The following is a 20,740-nucleotide window of genomic DNA, read 5'->3' as shown; positions in this document are numbered from 1 at the left end:
TTCCCCGCATGCACCAAACAGGTGTTGTGAGTGCCCAATTGGGTGGATTAAACCCGCTTAAAATTCAATGTTAGATTCTTTTGTGTTGTAAACTGTCATCATTCTTTTGTCTACGTGTAACACGGGTGATAGAATGCAGTTTAAAATACCCTTCAAGGCCGCATCATTTCACATTTTAGGTGAGATAGCTGGGTCCCCGTCGCGGCTATGGCTGCCATTGAGGTGTAGGAATGCGTGAAATTGGATTTGTCTATACTCACACAAGCAAAGAAGTGAGTGGGGGGGGGTGATTGTGGTGCACTGTATATCCCGACCCCAAAGCATTATGATTGCAGGGGAGTTGATATTCACCTATTAGTAATTCCTCACCTCAATCTGAGGGGGGCACAAGGCACATGCATAAGGTGTGGCGGAAATGTACCTTCCTCTACCACAATCCCATATCTGATGACTTACATTTGCAATCTGAGTGCATTATGAGTGCAGGAAAATGTGCATCCACCAATAACCACTAGGCCTATATACTCACACAAGCAAAGAAAGGGGGGGGGGCAATCAGACCATCCCCAACCTAATTCCAGGGAATGATGCATTTTAATCCATGCTTATTTATAATCTGCATTTAATAGCATATATATATATGAGTGCAGGGAAATTATATCCACTATAGTTTTTGGCAAGGTTCTTCAGTGGTCTACTGATTTGGCACTGTTTATAGCAAAAACATGGAAGTTGGGTGCTGATCACATCGGCACCTCATTCGCCGATCAAGCTTTGTAGCATCGCGTAACTGAATTCTTCATAAGTTTTTACGCAATATCCGTGAAGAGCACTCGGACATTGCTGATTGCTGATCAAGAGGGATCTTGCCGAATACTGTCATAAGTAATCACTCACCCCACTTTGAAATTGCATATTTTTTTCATGAACTGCATAAAATAGCTTTTTCATTAATTTGTATCCATAAATAAACCATTGTAGCGTACACCGGCCAAGAAAGGGTACAAGATTGCACTATCCCCACCCTATCCAGCAGAAACAATGCCCTTAATTGCATGTTTTTTCACATTCTGCATAATACACTGTAGCAAATGTTTATGATCATTCATAGGATTTGTAGGAAAATTGATATGCACTGTTAACTACAGTATACTTCCACAGGCCTGTCGACGTGGGGGTGGTGGTGGTGGGGAGGGTGATGGTAGTAATGCATGCTGGCTGCTACATATCCTACATTACAACATCATGATTTTATTGTAAAAAACTATTTTGTTTACTAATAACCACCATCTATAGATGAGTTGACCTCAATGTTTATCAACAAAGGCAAGGGACTGGTATATCGATATGCTTCAGCGAACTGCGTACAACAACTACACTTTTCAATAGCCTTTATTGTGAGTGGCGGGAGTTTTAAAACCACAAACCCTGAACAAATATGATGCACACGCATATTGCCAGGCAAACAACAATGGAAATTGTGATGATGCCCGTGCATACTGCCAGGCAATGACGTCAGAAGTCAACTCATAAGATCAACAGGCCTGCTGAAAATAGGTTACCGGAATAATGCACTTCATTGCATGCATATTCCTTAACATGAGTGTGATGTTTCAAAGGCCAATGTGATTTTGTTAGAATATTCTGGCGCTCTTTCTTTCCATTTCATGAATGAGAAAACATTCTATTATTTTTCTGATATTACATTTATTTTATATTTGTCATTGGCCTTTTCCATACAAAACCAACACTACCCCTGTGAAAGATGTTATAAATATATTCCACATAATGATCCTGAATCCTTTTCCCACTTTCCAATTTTTCACACAAAGTCATTATTTTGTTTCATTTGTTGGAAATTTGTGAAAAAGACCCTTAAATATTTATCCAAATAACCAAACTACACAAAAACATTGAAAAATATCCACCAAAGGCAGTTCAAAATCTTCAGGTGATATTTGTCCAGTTTGGGTTTTGCTTAAATAATACAATCATTTCTGCAGAGTAATACCCCAGGAGTAATACATTGGCAATATGAGTCAAGGAAGCCAGTGGTTACATTTATATTTCCATACGTATTGCAGTTATTAAGTCATGACAAATAATAGGTCAAAAAAATTTTTTTTTGGCTATTTCCCACCTCCCAGTGAAAATCATGCACGTGGAGGTAAATAAAGCCCATTAATGTGCCTGGGGATCTCGTGTATTAAACCTATACCTTACCCTATGAGTGTAGGCTCTTTTTTCTCAGTATTTGAGCACAAACACCGCTATAGCTCAGATACCGTTACTAATTTTTGCTTTACTAAGTTAGTATTTTTATTTTTTTTTCCTAGGCTATGGATGCAGTGGAAGCTGCCAAGTGGCCTGTGATGCAGGTTTTTCCGCTCAACTCTGATGAGAAAACGGATATTATCACCCAGTATATGGCCCTCTATGCCAAGACTCTTACAGAAGAACAAAAGAAACTTATCATTGATGCTAAGCAAAGTAGTAACCCGCTCTACCTCAAAGCTTTGTTGGATGAGGTAAGGTCAGAGGTCAAAGGGCAATGTTTGAGTACAATGGTAAGAATATTTTCATGAGGTTAAATATGGACTGTTCCATTCAATAAGGTTTTGCCGAGTTGAATGGAACAGATCATATTTCACCGAATGAAAATACTCTTTCCATTGTACGAATAAAAACATTCAATGTTTGTTTTATATAACTCATGTAAAAATTCTTTTTTCTTCCACTTAATTTTATAAATCCCCAGGAAAACAAAATAAATTAAACAAATATTAATAACTGTATTTTTTTTAAAGCGATGCCCACACCTATAATTGGCGAGTCGAGGTGGTCACTGTGCACGCTATACGCTCGCGTCTATCAGCTTTGCTATGGTAGCTGCGCGTGCGTGCAATGGAAAATGGACTATTGCACTGGCGCGGAGTGCAATAGTCTTTTTCTACAAATAGCAAAAATAATCAATAGTAATCATTTCGTCGACGGGTCCTTAAAGAACTTTAGCAAAATTACCCTCGATTAGAGAAAAGCGTGGGTAATTAATTTTGTTTCACTGGTTTCATTTTCTGATATTGGATTTCATAATTTGATCTTATATACCTCGACACCTGCTGATGTTTGACCTTTTGCATGTCAACACATTCCTGGTGCTCTGGAGGTCAGCTGGGCAGGGGAGTGAGTTTCTGGGCTGGAATTGCCAGAGGGCATAAAGTATGGTGACCCAAGTGAAGTCCAGCTGGTTAGGATGACAGATTGACCACTGTGTTTTTAAGACTAACTTTCATGCTCATGGCAATTGCCATGGCAACTGGCTGTCAAAGCTGAAAACATTTGAAGAAAGCATGGATTCAAAACTTTTAAGGATATGTACATGAAATGTTGACCAATTAAATGATAAGAATATTTATATAAAGACAAATATCATGGCACTTTCTGCCAAAAAACACCCCGAAGGAAACAGTGTAGAAAAATTCAAAAATAGACATGCATCTACACATGTCAGTATGTACACATTTGGTGTTTACAAATATATGGATTAATTTTGATGTACATGCTATGCATTTTATTTTCTACTTATGCATGGAACACTTTTTGTCGAAGAGTAACATAAGAGCTAAGCAGTTCTTATTTGTTAATTGTGCACATTGCATGTTCGTAAATATGGTAGTTTTGCAACGCTTAACTAAGCTATCCAGTCATATGACCCAGGAAAACCTCTTATTTTGTCATGAGCAATATAAAAGCTAACCATTTCTAATTTGTTCCAATCATTTACCCATTTCAGGTTCGTATGTATGGCAGTTTTGCCCAGCTTACCAAAGCTATCCAGTCTTACCTTGCAGCAGACAATGCAGGGGAACTCTTTGTCAAGATTTTGGAACGTCTTGAAGCTGACTTTGACAATGGAGCTGTGTCTAGGTATTTGTAGAAAAGCATGTGTGTACTATATAAACAATTGTAAGGAATAATTAAAGACCTAGTTAGTGATTTGGTGAACTAGAACACCTTAAAATTAATCAAAATTCATATTTTCATGTCGTCCGAAGGACGAGACCTTATGGCATTACGAGTTGTCAGTGTGTGTGTGTTGACCGTCAACAATTATGTACGGATTTTGCTTAAAATCTGGTCTCATATGAAGAATTTAAAATCCTAAGGTCAAAGGTCATTTGAGTTCAACTTATAAAATAGACTAAAAATGAAAAATCAAACTCTCTGCAGTTGCATCAGCAGATAGACAAGTTCTGCTTGTTTTTCACTTGGCAAGGGACAGTCTTCAAATCTTTTACATTAGCAGATAGGCGTGGTCTCCTTGTTCTCTGTTGACAAGGGACAGTCTTCAGTGAACGGCTCTTTTCAGAGCCATCAGTAGGCAAGGGGCGGTTTACATGTCTCATTATTAGGTATTTTGTCCTGAAGAAGTCAGAGCTACTCATGACAAAAGCTAGACAATTGTAAAGTTGTCTGATGGTGAACCTGCTAAAAAACTTACTAATTGTTATTATATACTTCAATTTACCTGGGTGATTAGAAAAATATGAGCTTTCTTCTGATAACAAAATCTCAGTTTTGATGAAGATAATGGGACATAAGTCTGTCGATAAGGTCACACCCTTTAATGACCTTTCTAAAACAATTACATTTTTCCCCATTCAGACCAGGACTTGTACGCGATACCACCACAGCCATCTGGTGTTCCCATAGAGGAATGAGTGAACAAGAGTTACTCAACTTCTTGAAAGTAAGTTGATTTTACTGTTGTAATTGGCTGTTCCATTTAAAATCCACACTACCCCTGTGGAGATTTTCGAAATATCTGCCACAGGGGAGTATGAATTTGAAATGGAATGAGCACATTAGGCAGCTCTATTTGAATTTCATAGACCCTCTGAGGAAGATTCAACATGAATCTTCCTCTGAGGGAGAGTGAGTTTTAAATGGAGCTGCTAATGTGTTTGAATTCCATTTGAAATTCATACTCCTCCTCCAGTGGCAGATATTTCAAAAATCTTCCACAGGGGTAGTGTGGATTTTAATTGGAATAGCCCAATTGTTTTTGTTTTGTTTGTTTCGCAAATTTCATTTACTAGAAATTAAGAATGAATTAAAGCATGATATTAGACAACTGAAATTTGGGGACGACAGGTTAGTATAGTTGTCATCTCATATAGTCCGTCAACACAGAAGTGCAAAGTAAGCAGACCTCGGAAACTGGAGGTATGAGAATAATTATTATTTCAGTGCAATGCGGGTGTAAATGCTTCTTTGCCAGAGCCAACTTCTATGCGGTTTTTGAACTTGCCGAGCAGTGCGTGTGACGCAAAGCATTGACCCCTGATGCTACAGATTTGGTTTGTACTTCTAGGTTGAAGCAGCATAGTATGGGTGAATGTGCGGTATGGAGACCAGATAGAGTATCCTGATAAATTGCATTATCTGCATTAGATCAATAAATATTGATCCAATCAAAATCTTATTTTGTGACCACCCAACCAAGGACACCAAGATCAACAGTATTTGGACAAGGTCAGCAAGACCAAAACTTGCGGATGTGTAAAATATGTTGTGTGTAAGGATCAGTTGCAGAATGATAATATCCTTTACCTAACAATAATTTTTGACAGGTTCCAAGCCATGTTTGGTCGCCTTTCTACCTCTCCCTGGACGAGAATCTTGTGAATCGCAACGGCATCGTCAACTTCTTCCACGATCACTTACGTCAAGCCGTGGAACGCAAATACCTGCCGACACCAGAAGATAAACGCAAGGGATACTTGGCTTTGGCTGATTTCTTCTGTAGTGATGATATAGATGACAGATATGTAAGTCATTTAGCTCAAATTCTTAGTCAGTGGGTGTGATTTAATTTGTAAGCGCTAAATTTCATTGGTTCATGGTTGTCGTCTATGAGGCAGTAGACTATTGTTACTGTACTCGTTGTGGAACTCACTTTTAGAGGTGTATGTATGTAACACTTCCTTTTATGCTTAGTACATAATACGCTGACACTATCAGCAGTACATACATAATGGGAGTTTTTGCAGTGGTGTACCGGCATCCAGTATTCAAAAGTGTTGGGAGTGGGGCAAAAATCAACAAATAACAAATTTGGTGAAGCGAAGTTCTGCACATATTCCAAAAAAGACTACCAGACAATTGCACTTTGCCACTCTTTTGGCTTGAATTCTAATCTTAACAGGTCTACAAGCTGTATCAAAATGATTGGTACCCATCATCCTGTATAACTTATTTGCCTTACACCATTTTTCCCCTGAAATTTATTTGTCTATATAGGTGGATGAAGTCCCATATTTGCTGGCCCAGGCTGGGGAATTGAAACGATTGCGAGCTACTGTGTTAAACATAGCTGTGTTCCAGAGACTCATGAGCGCCGAAGAAGGCAAATTTCAACTCATCAAATCATGGCAGTTGGTATGTATGTTGAAGAAAAAATTTGAACAAGAAAAATAACATAATGAACATATTTGGAACAAGCTTACATTGTATAGATGTGCTAATAAACCAAGGAAATGGAAAGTGTGGTAAAGACAAAATCTCACGTTTTCAAATGAAGGTAGAATATAAGTATCTTCATACTTTTATTATCGTCAAAAGCAGAAACTATATGTATGCTTAATGTTTGTTCGGCTTATAATTGGCGAAAAAATGAGACTCGCGAAGATTGTGTATATTGATAGAATGGCGTGCACGCAGTTGGACGCAGCACTTACACTAGTTGCATAATACGTGGCTGGCACACACTTATGTGAATTTACGCGAGTGTAAGTTGGGACTTGATTAATGTATGCAGTAACAAACACCGAATAATTTTCACCAGTGATAAGCCACACAAACTTTAGCATATTACTTTCAGAGCAATCAATGCTATGAATTACAATTGACATTTACAGAACAAGTTATTTCCAATGTTTTATAAACTAGACATGAATTATGTATTATGATAAAATTGGGGTATTTATGTTAAAGGGGAATATTGGAATGTCATCTTTCCCTGGGTAAGTTCTGACAGCTGGCCAGACCATGGCCAGAGGGTAACATATGTGTAGGTTTCTTTCACCTTTAAGGCAAGGATAGTCTTGCAAAAGTTTCCCGTAGGCCATTCAATATGCCATGCATTAGTAGGACTACAACTGGTATCTACTGGTCAGTTTATACTCCTATTTCCACATCTGTTATTTTTATGTGTGCCTTTAATGGTATTGTGGAGCTGTTGAACAAAATATTTTGTACAGAATATATATATACTTTGTTTCATTCCAGCTCGGTGGGTACGAGCAAGTGGAGGATGCCTACCTTGGTGTTCTCACACGCACCGCAGAATTTGAGAAAACTCGGGACAAAGCAGGACTGGTGCGGTCCATGGCTGGGTTCTTCATGCAGCTGGGCCTTCTCAATGGAGCCAAGTAAGTTCTTGATGATTAATTTATGATGTGATGTGATCCAATCAGGCCAAAGGTGGCTATTGTGAAATTGGGCTATTCCATATGAAATCCACACTACCCCTGTGGAAGATTTTGGAAATACCTTCCACAGGGGGAGTATGTTTTTCAAATGTAATTGGTCAGTGTTAATCATTCTGAAACCCATACTCCCCCCTGTAGTATGGCTTTACCTATATCTTCCACAACTGGAGTGAGTATTTCAAATGGAAGTTACCCAACTGTCTATTCTACTTTAAATTCATACTCCCTCTGTTGAAGACTTTATAGCTAAATCTTCCACAGGGTTAGTGTGGATTTTAAATGGAATAACCCATTGCAATTGGGCTATTCCATTTAAAATCTGTCATACCCCTGTAAAAGTTCCAAGGCCTTTATCAAATGCAAAAAATGCTTAATGCTTTTAAAAGTAAAAAAAAAGAAAGAAAAGAAATTCCTACCTACCCTACAATTTTGTACAATTTTTTAAGGGCTTATTGAAATTCATAATTTTCCATCTTGACTTTCTCTCTTGATTAATCAAGGTTTCATGTCTAGGCTAAAATCCAGGAGCTTCCAGTGGCATGGCCCTTGGATCCCCACTGGGGAATTGCTCCTTTACCCAAACTGAGGCTTTTAGACTGACCCATGGACACCACCTGTTAGTCAAACCGCTCCACTATGCAGAACTCCGTTCTCATGGATAGTGGATAGTGACACTTATGAATTTGCTACATTTTTAATTGACACTTAAAAAAATCTAGTTGAGAACCCCTTGTTACACACCATGTAGGATATGCAGTAAAATGCCAATACTAAGTATGTTTTAAAAGTATATAGTACCATTTTTAGTATGATGAAGCAATTTAAATGGTCAATTATTAAAAGTATTTTAAGACTTTGTAGTAATCACTCAAATGTCTGTATTACTCTGTTGTTGCAGGCTCTTGTTTGAACAACTGTTGAAGGAGCTGGAGCTGCGGTATTCTGAGACTCACTGCGTCCTGGTTCGTCACCATGGTAACTACACTCACAAGTTGAAGTGCAACCACACAGAAGTGATCAATGTAAGATTTGAATACTTAGGGTTGTATCCAGGGTTGCCAAACCTGCGATTTGGTAGCCCAATTGGATGACTTTTGAAGATTTTTCCCGCGACTTTTGACAATTTCCTGTCCCATAGAAACCAATGGTTAAAAAAAAATTGGGCGACTTTTCAACATTGGCTCCCGCGATTTCCGATAGTTTCCTGCCCCATAGAAACCAATGGTAATGAGACAAATTGGGCGACTTTTAGATTATTTGACCCGCGATTCGGGCTGAAATCTTTTGGCAACCCTGGTTGTATCACATAGAATGCCATGTTAAACACCTTACCTTGTTATTACAGCCAGAAACCGTTCCTAACAGTTATGAATTACTAAATGTTATTTCAGTACTTTGAGTAAATAATTACAAAATAAAAATTTGATAGAAATCGTACATTATGGCTTTAATAGAGGTACACAGCCAAGGGCATATCGAACAATCATGCCCTCAATTAATTTTCTAATTTATTCATCCATGATGGAACCAGACATTTTGCGATTGTATCATATAGTTATCAAAATAACGTAATGTTCTTCAAGTATGAATGTTATGTCCTTATTTTTTATGTTTAAATATTTTTATGTTAAATTTTAAAAATAAAACCCTTGACTTGACTCCTTTTGCATGTAAGGATACATTTTGGGCATTATACCCCTCAGCAGAAAAATTATGTGTACAGTGTACATGTATATGTATCTGATGGTGTCAAAAGTTTAGTTGTATTAATTATAATTCATAACCTCATTAATAAACGCGATGCGTGCGATCCAATCATATTTTATTATTTGTGAAAACGCCAACGCAAATCGAGGTCATTAATATCTCACAATTGACCGCAAAATGCGTAATTGTTCCAATGTCGCACACAATTGACTTCTGCGTACCAGACAGCGTCCAACGAACTGCAAGTGCGCTGGCTGCCGATTTGGATTATGCGCTACCATATTTGTACAGATTCTGATACGCACTTTTGTTATTGGTCGCTTTGTTTTAGCCTGATCGATTTTGGGAAAGGGAAGATGTAAAATTGTTTATTTTACAAACTTTTGAGGACAATTTTGTGTTATTTTGTAAAGTTAAAAGATCAAAGTGACGAAGATGAATGAGGTTAATAACTTTGCATCGGTTATATATGGGCATTGTGAAAAATCTAAACATTTTGCTTTGGACCTAGGAATATCCTCGGGGCTGCGCCTCGGGATATTCCTCGGTTCCAAAGGCAAAATGTTTAGATTTTTCACAATGCCTCCAAATAACCGATCGCAGTTATTAACCTCTAAGTAGATAAGCTTTCTCGACAGGAATTCATAAAAGGTTTTAGTATTTCTACAGGTACGCCATTGGTTATCACAGTACCAGAGCAGCCGATCTCTCTGTGAGTGACCGAGCTTTCGTCAGATGTGATGAAGTGCAGAGACACATCTGAAAAATAGCTGCACCGGTTCATGGCGTACTCGTAGGAAGACTATAACTTACAATGAAATCAATTTATCACAATAAGTGGAAAACTCATCGTGACTTCATCAGGAATTAATGAAGATTAATTCAGCAGCCCTGATGAAGTCAGAGACATATCTAATGAAAGCTTGACCACTCACACAGGGACTGGCTCCACCAGTAATGCGATAACCAACAGCGCACTTGTAGAAATACTATAACTTGTTAGGTTTATTATATTACAGGTGTTGATTGACATGGGAACAGTGTGTCAAAAACTTGGATTGCTTAAAGACGCTTTCAAAAACTTCCATGAAGCCTTGAGCCGCCAGCCAAGACCCAGTACTCCGGAAGAGAAGATCAGGCTTGTCAAAGCTCTCTTAGGAATGGGGTAGGTATTGTGTTAGATTTCAGGAATATTTGTTTGTTTGTAAGCTGAGAGTGTAAAGCCATTATTTTGCTTATTAGTTCCCTGCCAAGAATTGGTGAAAAGGGCTATAGAAACACTTGGCATCCATCCCTGCGTCACTCCAATTGTATGCCCGATAATGTGATATATTTTGATCTAAGCGAGTATATGGGTGGTTGTGTGGAGTTGGGCTGTGGGTCGAACTTCAAATGAGGTTAAATAGGGTTAAATTGCTGGACTGACTGACTTATTGCTACTGCTATATGGTAGGATGCCCAGTGGTTCGAGAAGCACTTCCTATTTTTATCACACCCTCCTGTAACTGCAAGGGGGGAATCTAGTGATTTATGTAAAGCCAAGAATTTTCTGCTTTACAAATGCTAAATTCCGCTTTTCTCCGCTTTGTAATTTTAGCACATTTCTGACATAATAAAATTTCACAAGAATCTTACCTTTACTGTAGCCGCCCTTCAAACTGAATTGAAGGACAGGCGTTGTACGGTAAATCTATGACGGATTTTACTTTATTTTGATGAATTTTGAAGACCCATTTCATTTAGTATTTTATTTATTTATTTTCAATTGTATTTTTTTTCTTTTTCTAGGTCGTTTTTGCTTATTTTTTAATTTTTTTTCTCAGAAATGCGTTTTCCGCTTTACCTCCGAATTCCGCGATTTTCGCGGAATTTCCGCAACGCGGAAAATTCTTGGCTTTAGATTTATGCCACCTTGTTTTATTTACTTGATACTGGAGTGTTATCAGAACACGCTTAGAATGGTGTAGGCATTGTGTTATGAAAATAATTATCTTGCTTGTGAATGTTAACAACATAAACCTATCAGTTCTAGGTTGATATAGTGGGAATTCGTCATTTTGCGATGATGTTATTTCATTTGCGAAACACAACACAGAAGAAATTTTTTCGTGATGGGCTCTGATTTTTATGGTAAAAGTAAAAAAAGAATTATATAATAAAATATTTTTCGTATCGGCACAAGAAGTACGGTCGGTCAAGGACAATCAAATTTTTTTTCCTAATTGGAAGTGTCCAACTCACCAAGGTCCAAGCCAGTGCAAAAGAACACTGTGATATGTAAGGACAAGGTCACCTGCCCACATTCAATTATAAACATTAAGTTATTGCTACTAATATATGCTGAGCCTAAATAGATGTTGGCTACCTCCTTGGCCATAGTTGGCCTGGTCAACAATTCTTCCTCTTTAACTACCAGGCTAGGCCAGTCATAGGCCTTAAGCATCATATTTCGAGGAGCGGAAAGACACCAAATTGGTGTTTTATGACCTTTGACATTCTTTTGTGGCGAGTGACATGGTCTTTCAATTCACGCCGAGTGTCCTTGACAGGCGTGACTATGCTTCAGTGGTCATGAAAGAATTCAAAAGATAACCTCTGCCCCAATAATCCCGAGCTATTGTCTGAAACTGCTCCTCGGAAGATGTATGATAAGAACTCAGTCTTCAAATGATAGTCATGTAACGACCAAAAGATAAATTACTGACTATCATTGAAGACTGAGTTCCGCAGTCTAAGGCTAGGCTAGTTACTGTACTATTCCAGTTGAAATCCATACACCCTAGATATCACCATAATCCACCATGCAGCGGAGAGTGTAGATTTCAAATTGAGTCACTTATTCATGTTAAATCCCATTTGAAATTCACACTCCCTGTGTGGGAAATAAAGGTCATGTCTTCCATAGGGTGTATGGATTTCAACTGGAATAGCCTATTGTTCTGTTAGTTAATATTGACTTATTTTTTATTACTAGTATTGTATTGACTGCTGACTATGATCCAAGGTATTGTTTTCCAATTCAATATAATTGAACATCTGTATCACACATCATCTTATCAACAAAAGCTCATTCATTGACAATTTTTGATCTGATTAGCATATTGGATGCTTAAAGGGGCATTTTGCGATCCACAGTCTCGTCCCCCTACTTTCTAAAAGAAAAGTTGATATTTTATACCATCGGAAACCTATATCTACGTCACGGTTGTTTGATGTGATCATTTATTAGTTTTTTAATCAAAACATCATGTACAATCCAATTCTAGGCTTAAACAGCTAAAGGCGATATCATGCTAATGTATACAGATGCTTTTTAGTCATTTTTAACTTTACATTTCTCCTCTTTTACAAAATTATTCACTTTTATAGCCTTTTTTAAAGCTTTACGGATATAAAATGTATCTATTTATGACAAAATTGGTGGCGCTATTTAGTTACTGAAAATTACTCTTTCAAGCTTTTAATACAACCAATTTCTTAAATTTTTTGATGAAATATGTTTATAAAATTTCTTTGCTGCTTGTTTCACCTATTCGATCTGTTTTAAAGGCAGTATTGATCACCTACCCCTTGCAAATTAAAAAATATGATTTAGGATAAATAGCGCCATCTATAGCTTGCATTAAGTTAATAATGAAGCCAATTCTATATACATCAAACAACCGTGACGTCATGTTTGTCTGCAAAACAAATTCTTGCAGATTCACTCACTTGACAAACATATTTGTTGAAATTTTCGGAATAAACTTGTTTCGTGGATAGCTACTGAAACATACTATAAAAGAGGATGACAGAGTCATGAAATACTCCTTTATGCTGGATATTTAAACATTTGCATTTTACTGTCAGAATTCTCCTGTATGGCATGGCTAATTCTGCCCATAAAAACTATTTTGATTTGTTACAAAAAGAGCTCTATCATGTATTGAGCCAATCAGAGACATGGTAAGAATATAGGGCTGAAAGGGGATTAAACTTAAAATTGCCAACAGAGCTCACAGCTCTATTTTGATTGGTTACATAAATGCTTATATCATGTAATTAATCAATCAGGGGCTTTGTAAGAAAGGCTGGGAAGAGTGCTAAGCCCAAAAGACAAACATTTGGAGGGTTGGTAGGTCGATCCTTTTATTTCATGGGCACTTGCTCCATTTTGAAAAGGCTATTGACAAATTCTTGATCATTTCACATTAAAAAAAATTGCATTTTTGGACAGAATTTAAATGGAAATACTCCTTATCAAATATGCATTTAATAAATAAAATGAGTGAATAACAAATACTAATTGTCCTTGATACTGTCCAAATTTAAGGTTTCTACTAAAAAAGTGATTGGAAAAAAACAAAACACCCAACCCAAGATTTCTGAGGGCAACCAAACATATTTTTGGACTAACATGGTATTCCATATAACACAGTGTTTTACATTGTCATTTGGGATCATTTTGGGTGTTTTCATTGTCAACATTTTTTCTTGCCACACTCAAAAAAACAAACAAAAAACATGGAAGGAGGTGAATTTATCAGACATTACATCATATGACAGTGACATTTTGATCAGTGGCAACACTGATCAAAACATTTTCATGAATCAGTCACCCAATCTGTAAATATCATTTGAATCAATCACACAATATCATTTGAATCAATCACGTTGATCACTATAACATGAAACAAGCAATCAATAAGTATCATTGGAATCAATCAATATTATTTGAATTGATCAATACCATATGAAGCAATCAATCAAATGTCATATAAATCAATCATTTAATCAATGCCATTTTTTGACCATTTGTAGAAAGCATAGCTCACTTGCTGCTATTGTTATTGTATTGTTATTATAATTATACAATTTGTTGGGTGTATTACATAGTATTAGTAACAGATGTCAAAACTGGGGTGTTTAAATAGTGACATATCGATTGCAAATGGACATGGGGAAAACGTTAAGTAGGTGAATTGTATTGGGCGTAGATTAGGCAAAAAAAAATATAGGTTTGTCTCAAAGCTCACGAGTGGTTTGAAAACAAATGCGAAATGCGATTTTTTTTATTCCCGACTTGAAATTTTTTTTTTTTTAAATAAGAAACATGTCTGCATTTCTTCTTTTTTTCAAATCATGCGATTTTACAAATGCGTGAGCGAGCTTTGAGACAAACCTTTTTTTTGCCTTATAAACTTGTGATTATCGTACAGGACTTCATGTGTCTATTAAAAGAAGACCTTTGAAAGTTATTTACAAAACGTAGTATGTTGTAAAATCTCACAGATGTAATAGATTTTATATGTCAATTTGTGATAACCATTTTTCGTGAAATTTTAACATCTGTCACCAGTCAATCGATCAATCAATCAATCAATCATTAAATTACACAATCAATTTGATTTATCATGAAACTGAACTTTTATTTTTGTATGACAGTGCTGTAATGAGGCTACAGGGTAATGCTGATATGGCCAAGCGGTTCTTAATGAGAGCACAGGAAGTGGCCACGGAGGTGTTGGGTTCAAATCATCACTATGTGGCAGCCATTATTGGACAGGTAAGGAACAACATGTTTAGTTGTCCTCCACCATATTTATCGGCAAAGCCAGCTCAAACGTTCAAATGTTAAACATTGCGCATGCTTTATGCAATGGCTGTGACGCACAAGTGTTTGTGCGCGTATTGATGCGATCGCGATGGACGCAGTCTTATCATCAGTAAATCTGTAAATAGTTCAATTGAGTAAAGAAAGCCGGTAAGATGTAAACGTGGGACTAAATTGCATTTAAGAAAGAAAGTATGGAGAGAAAATCGAGATATATAAAGAAAACATATGAATACCTGAGTGGAAGAAGGGCCCAACTCCAATTTTTTACAAAAACGAGTTAGACCCAGCATTTTATTGCCAGCAGATTGTTCTTCCTTGTGTGTGAAAGATGAGCCAAAATCCACTCTCTAAAAAGACTTCCACGTACACTTAATTATGGTTTTTATGGAAGAAAGGTCCAATTCCATGGAGTTGGGCCTTCTTCCACAAATATTGGGTTAAAGAGGAATTTCGTTCATCCATGAAATCTGTTATTCACTACAATAAACTTTCTTGCTAACATATTACATGCTCCTACTTGTGCAGTAAATGGATAATTACCAAGTTTCTGTAGCTATTTCTGTAGCTATTGCAGTATATTAGTGGAAGAAGGGCCCAACTCCAGCTCGTATTAAGACCTGCACCGTTGCCATGGAAACATCATTTATAATTTCGAATGTATGTAATATTGTATGTTCATGTGTTAAAGTTCCCCTGAAGATGAAAACATTCTGCCTATAAAACTTTTCCAAATATTAAGTTTTTTCTTAATATCTCAAAAACAGTTTTGATGGAGTTGGGCCCTTCTTCCACTCAGGTATTCATATAGTTATGGTGACGGACATAAACAAATTTACTCTGATCACATCGGACATTCATGCCCCCCCCCAAAGCCCAGCACTTCCGAGATTCTGTAGAGCTTGTTTTAGGGTATGATCAGTTGGTTGGAAATGTTTTCCAGATGCAAAACGGGGTATACGCCATTTTCAAACTTTGTGCGTTAAGGCCACCAACATCTGCCCTAAAATCAAACTTAAATTGACACCCTACTGTTTTGAAACTATGATCAAAAACAGCTCATATTTTGTATGTTTGACAAGTTATATCTGCCTATATCTCAAATCAAGAAACATGGATATCAAATGAACGCTTAACCGCCTGAGCACTACCTGCCGATCTAACATTGCCCCTGATTGGTCAATTACATGATATCTTCACTTTAATCACCAATCAGAATGGAGCTTTGCAAATAATTCACCCCAATTTTTTGTGTGGTGAAATTATTCTAACAATGTTGCTGATTGGGCCAATGGATAATGAAAACTTCTTTCTGGCCAATCAGCAGGTAGTTCTCATGGGGTTAATATTTTGAAATATGCTCATATTTATAAATTAAGTGTGCAATCAAATCAAATTTTAATCTTTCATCTCATACAATGGACATGATTTAATAAGGTGAGCATACATGTTTGTTAGATATTTAAAAAAAAACAGGCACAGGCACAATGCCTAGACATTAATCCACAAGCCTCGGCACACTGTACCGGTTGTTGCTGACCACTACGGCCCAACATCATTCCATAAACCATTTAACAACTACTCAGGAACTTTGCTGCACACACCCTATATTCCACAATTGAACTTTGCAGCCAGAATCAGCTCCCTGAGTTTTGTACTGGTTACAACAAGACAATTTAGTAAGTTCATTGTCCAGGGGAATTTCAATCCTACTTAATTCCATGAGAACGTACTAAACCACCACCGGGGTTTGAACCCGCAACCTGTCACACCAATGACAACTTAAATGAGATTATTTTGTAGAGATGAGGGTGCCATAATAAATATGGACCTGAGGTATTTGATCAGATGTGAATGTAATAAAAAACCTTTACCTTATTTGTTTGGTAATGTGTCTAATAGATTGGTGAGCTTTCCTACGGTCAGAGCAAGTTGGAAGACGCCATCCTTCACCACCTGTGGGACCTCAAACTGACGCAGAGTGACGTTGGTCTCAACCATCCACGTGTGGCGGCCATCTTGAATAATATCGCCTTGGTGATGGATGATCTGAATGATAAGAGAGCTGGGGATATGTTCCAGAATGTGCTGGCTATACTGGTAGAGGCTTATGGCAATGACCATGTGGATGTGGCCATTGTAAGGTAAGAAATGTCAATTTATTTATTTATTTATTTATTTAATGACATCTTTAACGAGGGTAAACCCTGATCAGTGCAAGCACAGGGCCCTCGAGTCAATTGATCAAGCGGTTAATCGTTCATTCAATCAATCATCCATTGAACAACTGGTAGAGTCTGACAGAGATGATCATGTGATTGTTGTTGTTGAAAAGTAAGAAGTGCCAATCTATCAGCTGACAATCAGCTAATGTGAATTTTACATGGCTAATCCATATAGAACTGATTTTGTGCTATGACATTTAGAAAATTCAGACTGCGAGGTAGCCAGCTGTCCCAATTTTTTTTTTTTTTTAGAAAGTTATCCTGCTATAATATAGCAAAACTGCAGCCGATAAAGCATTAATTATAATTTAGGTCCATCCGTCAGCATTTGAGTCTAAGAAATTTTGGGCTAGGATGTTGTTAATACTGAAATCATGGAAACTTTCAGGCCTCATAACCTTATTTATTTCAACTTTTTGAAATATTCACCAAAAATGGTTAAAAAAAGCTCAATTTTGGAGAAAATCATATGAAAGCATGATTTTTACCCAATTCATGATTTTACCCAAGATAAAGTTGGTCAAAATAAAAACGAATAATAAGATGCGTTCCTAGATCTTAATATTTTTTGAAAATTGTTGAGAAAAATTTGTTACTGAAGAATATTTGTTTATGTTGTCCACAACAATTGGAGTCAAAATCATGCTTTTTATGATTTTTTCCAAAACTGATGTCACAGTTGGATTCATCAAATATTTGTTACTCTAAATATGTATACTTTTTATATGCTTTAGACCAGAAATTTAGCAGTAATGTGTCCCATGTTTCCATAATTGCAGGGTTAATACCAACCCTTAAACCCATATTGTAACATTTTCTGAGGAGGACATGATTGTTATGTCCCGGGAGGGGTACTCACATAGTAAAGGCATACGGGGATGTGCCACTCTAATGGGTAGGTTTTCCACAAAAAATCCTTAGACATGGGTCTATGTTTTGAAGAAAAAAATCCTTACACATGAGTGTCCTTTAAAAAAATTTTGTGCTATGTGTGAAAAATGTGTTGCTTTTACTATTTTCCAGGTCAAATCCTGAGATATGGGTCCTAATTTCCTGAAAATCCTTAGATATGGGTCCCAATACTCGGAATATCCTTAGATATGGGTCTCTATTTGCGGTAAAATACCCTTGGAAATGGGTAAGGGTTCGGAAGCTCGAGCTGCACATCCCTGTCCAAAAATAATCCAAGTAACCCCCCCCCCCCCGGGTGTTATGTACCGGTACTTTATTAAACTAACATATTCTGCAAAAATCAAGACTTTGTAGTTTTGTCAAAATCCGAGATTTTGAATAAAACACAGGAACACTGTTTCATTATTATGATGGAAATATTAGTCAAACATGTACGCAATGTTTTTAACATAGTACGAACATGGCGTGCGGAACGGCTCACACACACATTAAAGGATCGTACCATAGCACTACCGACAGAGAGATACACATTGGCGACATCAGCGCTGGTAGTAAATTCAAATTTTATTTGCTTGATCTCAGTTGCTCGGCTCCAAATTAAAAGAGGACATAATCTTATAATAAAAACTAACATTTTATGGCCAAGAAATACTAATCTATTTTGTATGAAAATGTTACAATATGGCTTTAACTTGCCAAATTCGTCGCTGTATAGCAGGGGGCACTGCGCCTTTTGGCGACAGTGCTTTCCTGTGCTTTTCAGTGCTCCCAGGCCTCCTTTATGTTATTTTCTACTTGATGTTTGTTGCCTAATGAATAAAATAAAAAATAAAATAAATAAAATAAACAAGTGAAGATCCACTGTAATGGTTTGTTATGCTTGTCCATTTTCCCATCATTTTCTTGGCACATTTTTGTTTATTTTTTTGCAAAATTACTGACTGTAATGATGTATGTTTTAAACTCTAACAGGTACAATTTGGGAGCTTTCTTTCTGGCCAACAACTTATATCAGAGAGCTGGATTTCAGTTCAAGGAGGCGCTGCGTATCTTCATCGGCTTTCTTGGAAACGATCACTATCACACCAAAGCTGCCACCAAAGCTATGGCAAAACTGAAGGAATTTACCGGATAAGTCCAAGAACACCCAGCTGGTAGTAGACTCGTATGTGCCATTTTAAGTCAAAGAACTATAATAAAAGTCGGAAATAAAGAAACTACTCCCTATTCCAGAAAAATACAGAATAAAATAGAATAAAAAAAATATTATCCTGTTTTGTCAAATGAAACATAGCTAAATCCTAATCCTTTAGTTAGTCCTAACTAGCAATAAAAGTCAAATTTTAATATTTAGCCAATTTTTGGAAATAAGGTCCAAAACATGTGTTTTTAGGGTGTTTTTCGTATGTAGTGACAATCAAGCCCAAAGACTTGTACTAAGACTATAATAATTTCAGTTTATGCATTCTAAATTTTGGAAAAGATATGTTTCATTCTTATAACCAACCATTTAATTAAAGTAACACATAAAAGTGAAAATTAGAGCAAAATTTCGGCATATACTCAAGATTTTGAATGCTTAGACTTGTTCCAAGTCTGATTTTTGTGCCGAAAATGCATGTTTTTGCCTTTTTTTTTCAAGAAATTAGTAAAATAGTGAACTTTTTCTTTTATCTCCAGTTAGGACTAAATGAATGATTAGGATTGAGCCATGTTTCATTTGGTAGAACTTGATAATATTTTTTTAATCCCAAAAAAATTAGTGCTGTATTTTTCTGGAATGGGGAGTAATTTGCATCTGTTGATAATGGCAATCAAACTCCCCATGGCCTGTAATTGATTATTTTTTTAGTATCGCGTAAAACAAGTTTATTCATCTGGTGCCTTCATCTGAGAAAAGGAATCACAGAAAATAGAGTAAGAAGCAAAAAGCATTTTCTAGGCATTGGTTGTGTGTGATGCCTTTTTCAATAAAGGAAGTTTCCTATCACTAAGACCTAACTTTTAAGACAGTTTGTATGTTTGAAGGTGTAAAACTAACTGTAGAGCATGCTGTTTTGGCTGCGTTTAGAAATTTCAATCATCATAACAAATCGTAAACAAACTGTTTCTGAGTTTCATTAACAGAGGACGTCAGATGCAAACTAGTATCTTTAAATCAGACTTTTGTTATAAGATTGCATGACTTTAGGTGGCTGTTTTAGTTGTTTATTAATCAGTCCCAAATAGTATTGACTATAAAGTGACTATTATGTAATGACTTACCGTATTCGTCCGAGTATATATATATCACATCATTTATTGAGCGCTATATCAAAAATTACCACAGCGCTGTACAATAGCATATAACATGGTTAAAAACACAATAATATAAAATTATACAGCAAAAATAAATATCACTTACATGTACAACAATAATTATTAAAAAACAACACGATAAATCATCAATAGACCCTATTAACATGATTACAATACAAGAAGTACAATTTTTAAAACCCCAAAGCAAATATAATGACAAAATAAATGTAGGCAAATACCAAGGATGCATATAAGGAACAAAACATTATTGAGATGGAAAAAGGTGAGTTTTTAACAATTTCTTGAAAATATTGACTGAGGGTGAAAGGCGGATATGGAGGGGGACCAAGTTCCAAAGACGTGGGGCAGCAACATTGAAGGCGTGGTCCCCTATTGACAGTCGAGTACGAGAAACTTGAAGTTGAAAATTACTACTGGAGCGCAAATTTTCCCTGCTTGGTTTGTACTGAATGAGTAATGAGGACAGGTAACCAGGTGTGAGATTGTTGATA

The 20,740-nt window shown here is 36.6% G+C and overlaps 1 protein-coding gene across 1 annotated transcript in view; it reads left to right on the top strand.

Annotated features, from left to right (window-relative positions):
* The window catches only part of LOC140162735 (TPR repeat-containing protein DDB_G0287407-like), a 40,607-nt gene extending 20,400 nt beyond the window's left edge, over positions 1 to 20,207 (top strand). Inside the window, 11 exon segments of the mRNA XM_072186020.1 lie at positions 2,337 to 2,528; positions 3,794 to 3,927; positions 4,666 to 4,750; positions 5,634 to 5,831; positions 6,304 to 6,441; positions 7,291 to 7,433; positions 8,392 to 8,515; positions 10,220 to 10,365; positions 14,625 to 14,745; positions 16,696 to 16,937; positions 18,903 to 20,207. Of these exon segments, the coding sequence (XP_072042121.1) occupies positions 2,337 to 2,528; positions 3,794 to 3,927; positions 4,666 to 4,750; positions 5,634 to 5,831; positions 6,304 to 6,441; positions 7,291 to 7,433; positions 8,392 to 8,515; positions 10,220 to 10,365; positions 14,625 to 14,745; positions 16,696 to 16,937; positions 18,903 to 19,065 (1,686 nt within the window). The 3' untranslated portion in view covers positions 19,066 to 20,207.
* Positions 20,208 to 20,740: the final 533 nt, after the last annotated feature.

The sequence above is a fragment of the Amphiura filiformis genome, chromosome 10, assembly GCF_039555335.1.
Source record: "Amphiura filiformis chromosome 10, Afil_fr2py, whole genome shotgun sequence".
Classification (NCBI taxonomy): Eukaryota; Metazoa; Echinodermata; class Ophiuroidea; order Amphilepidida; family Amphiuridae; genus Amphiura; species Amphiura filiformis.
Note: the sequence above shows the minus strand (reverse complement) of the source record. Positions and strands in the feature narration are given on the sequence as shown.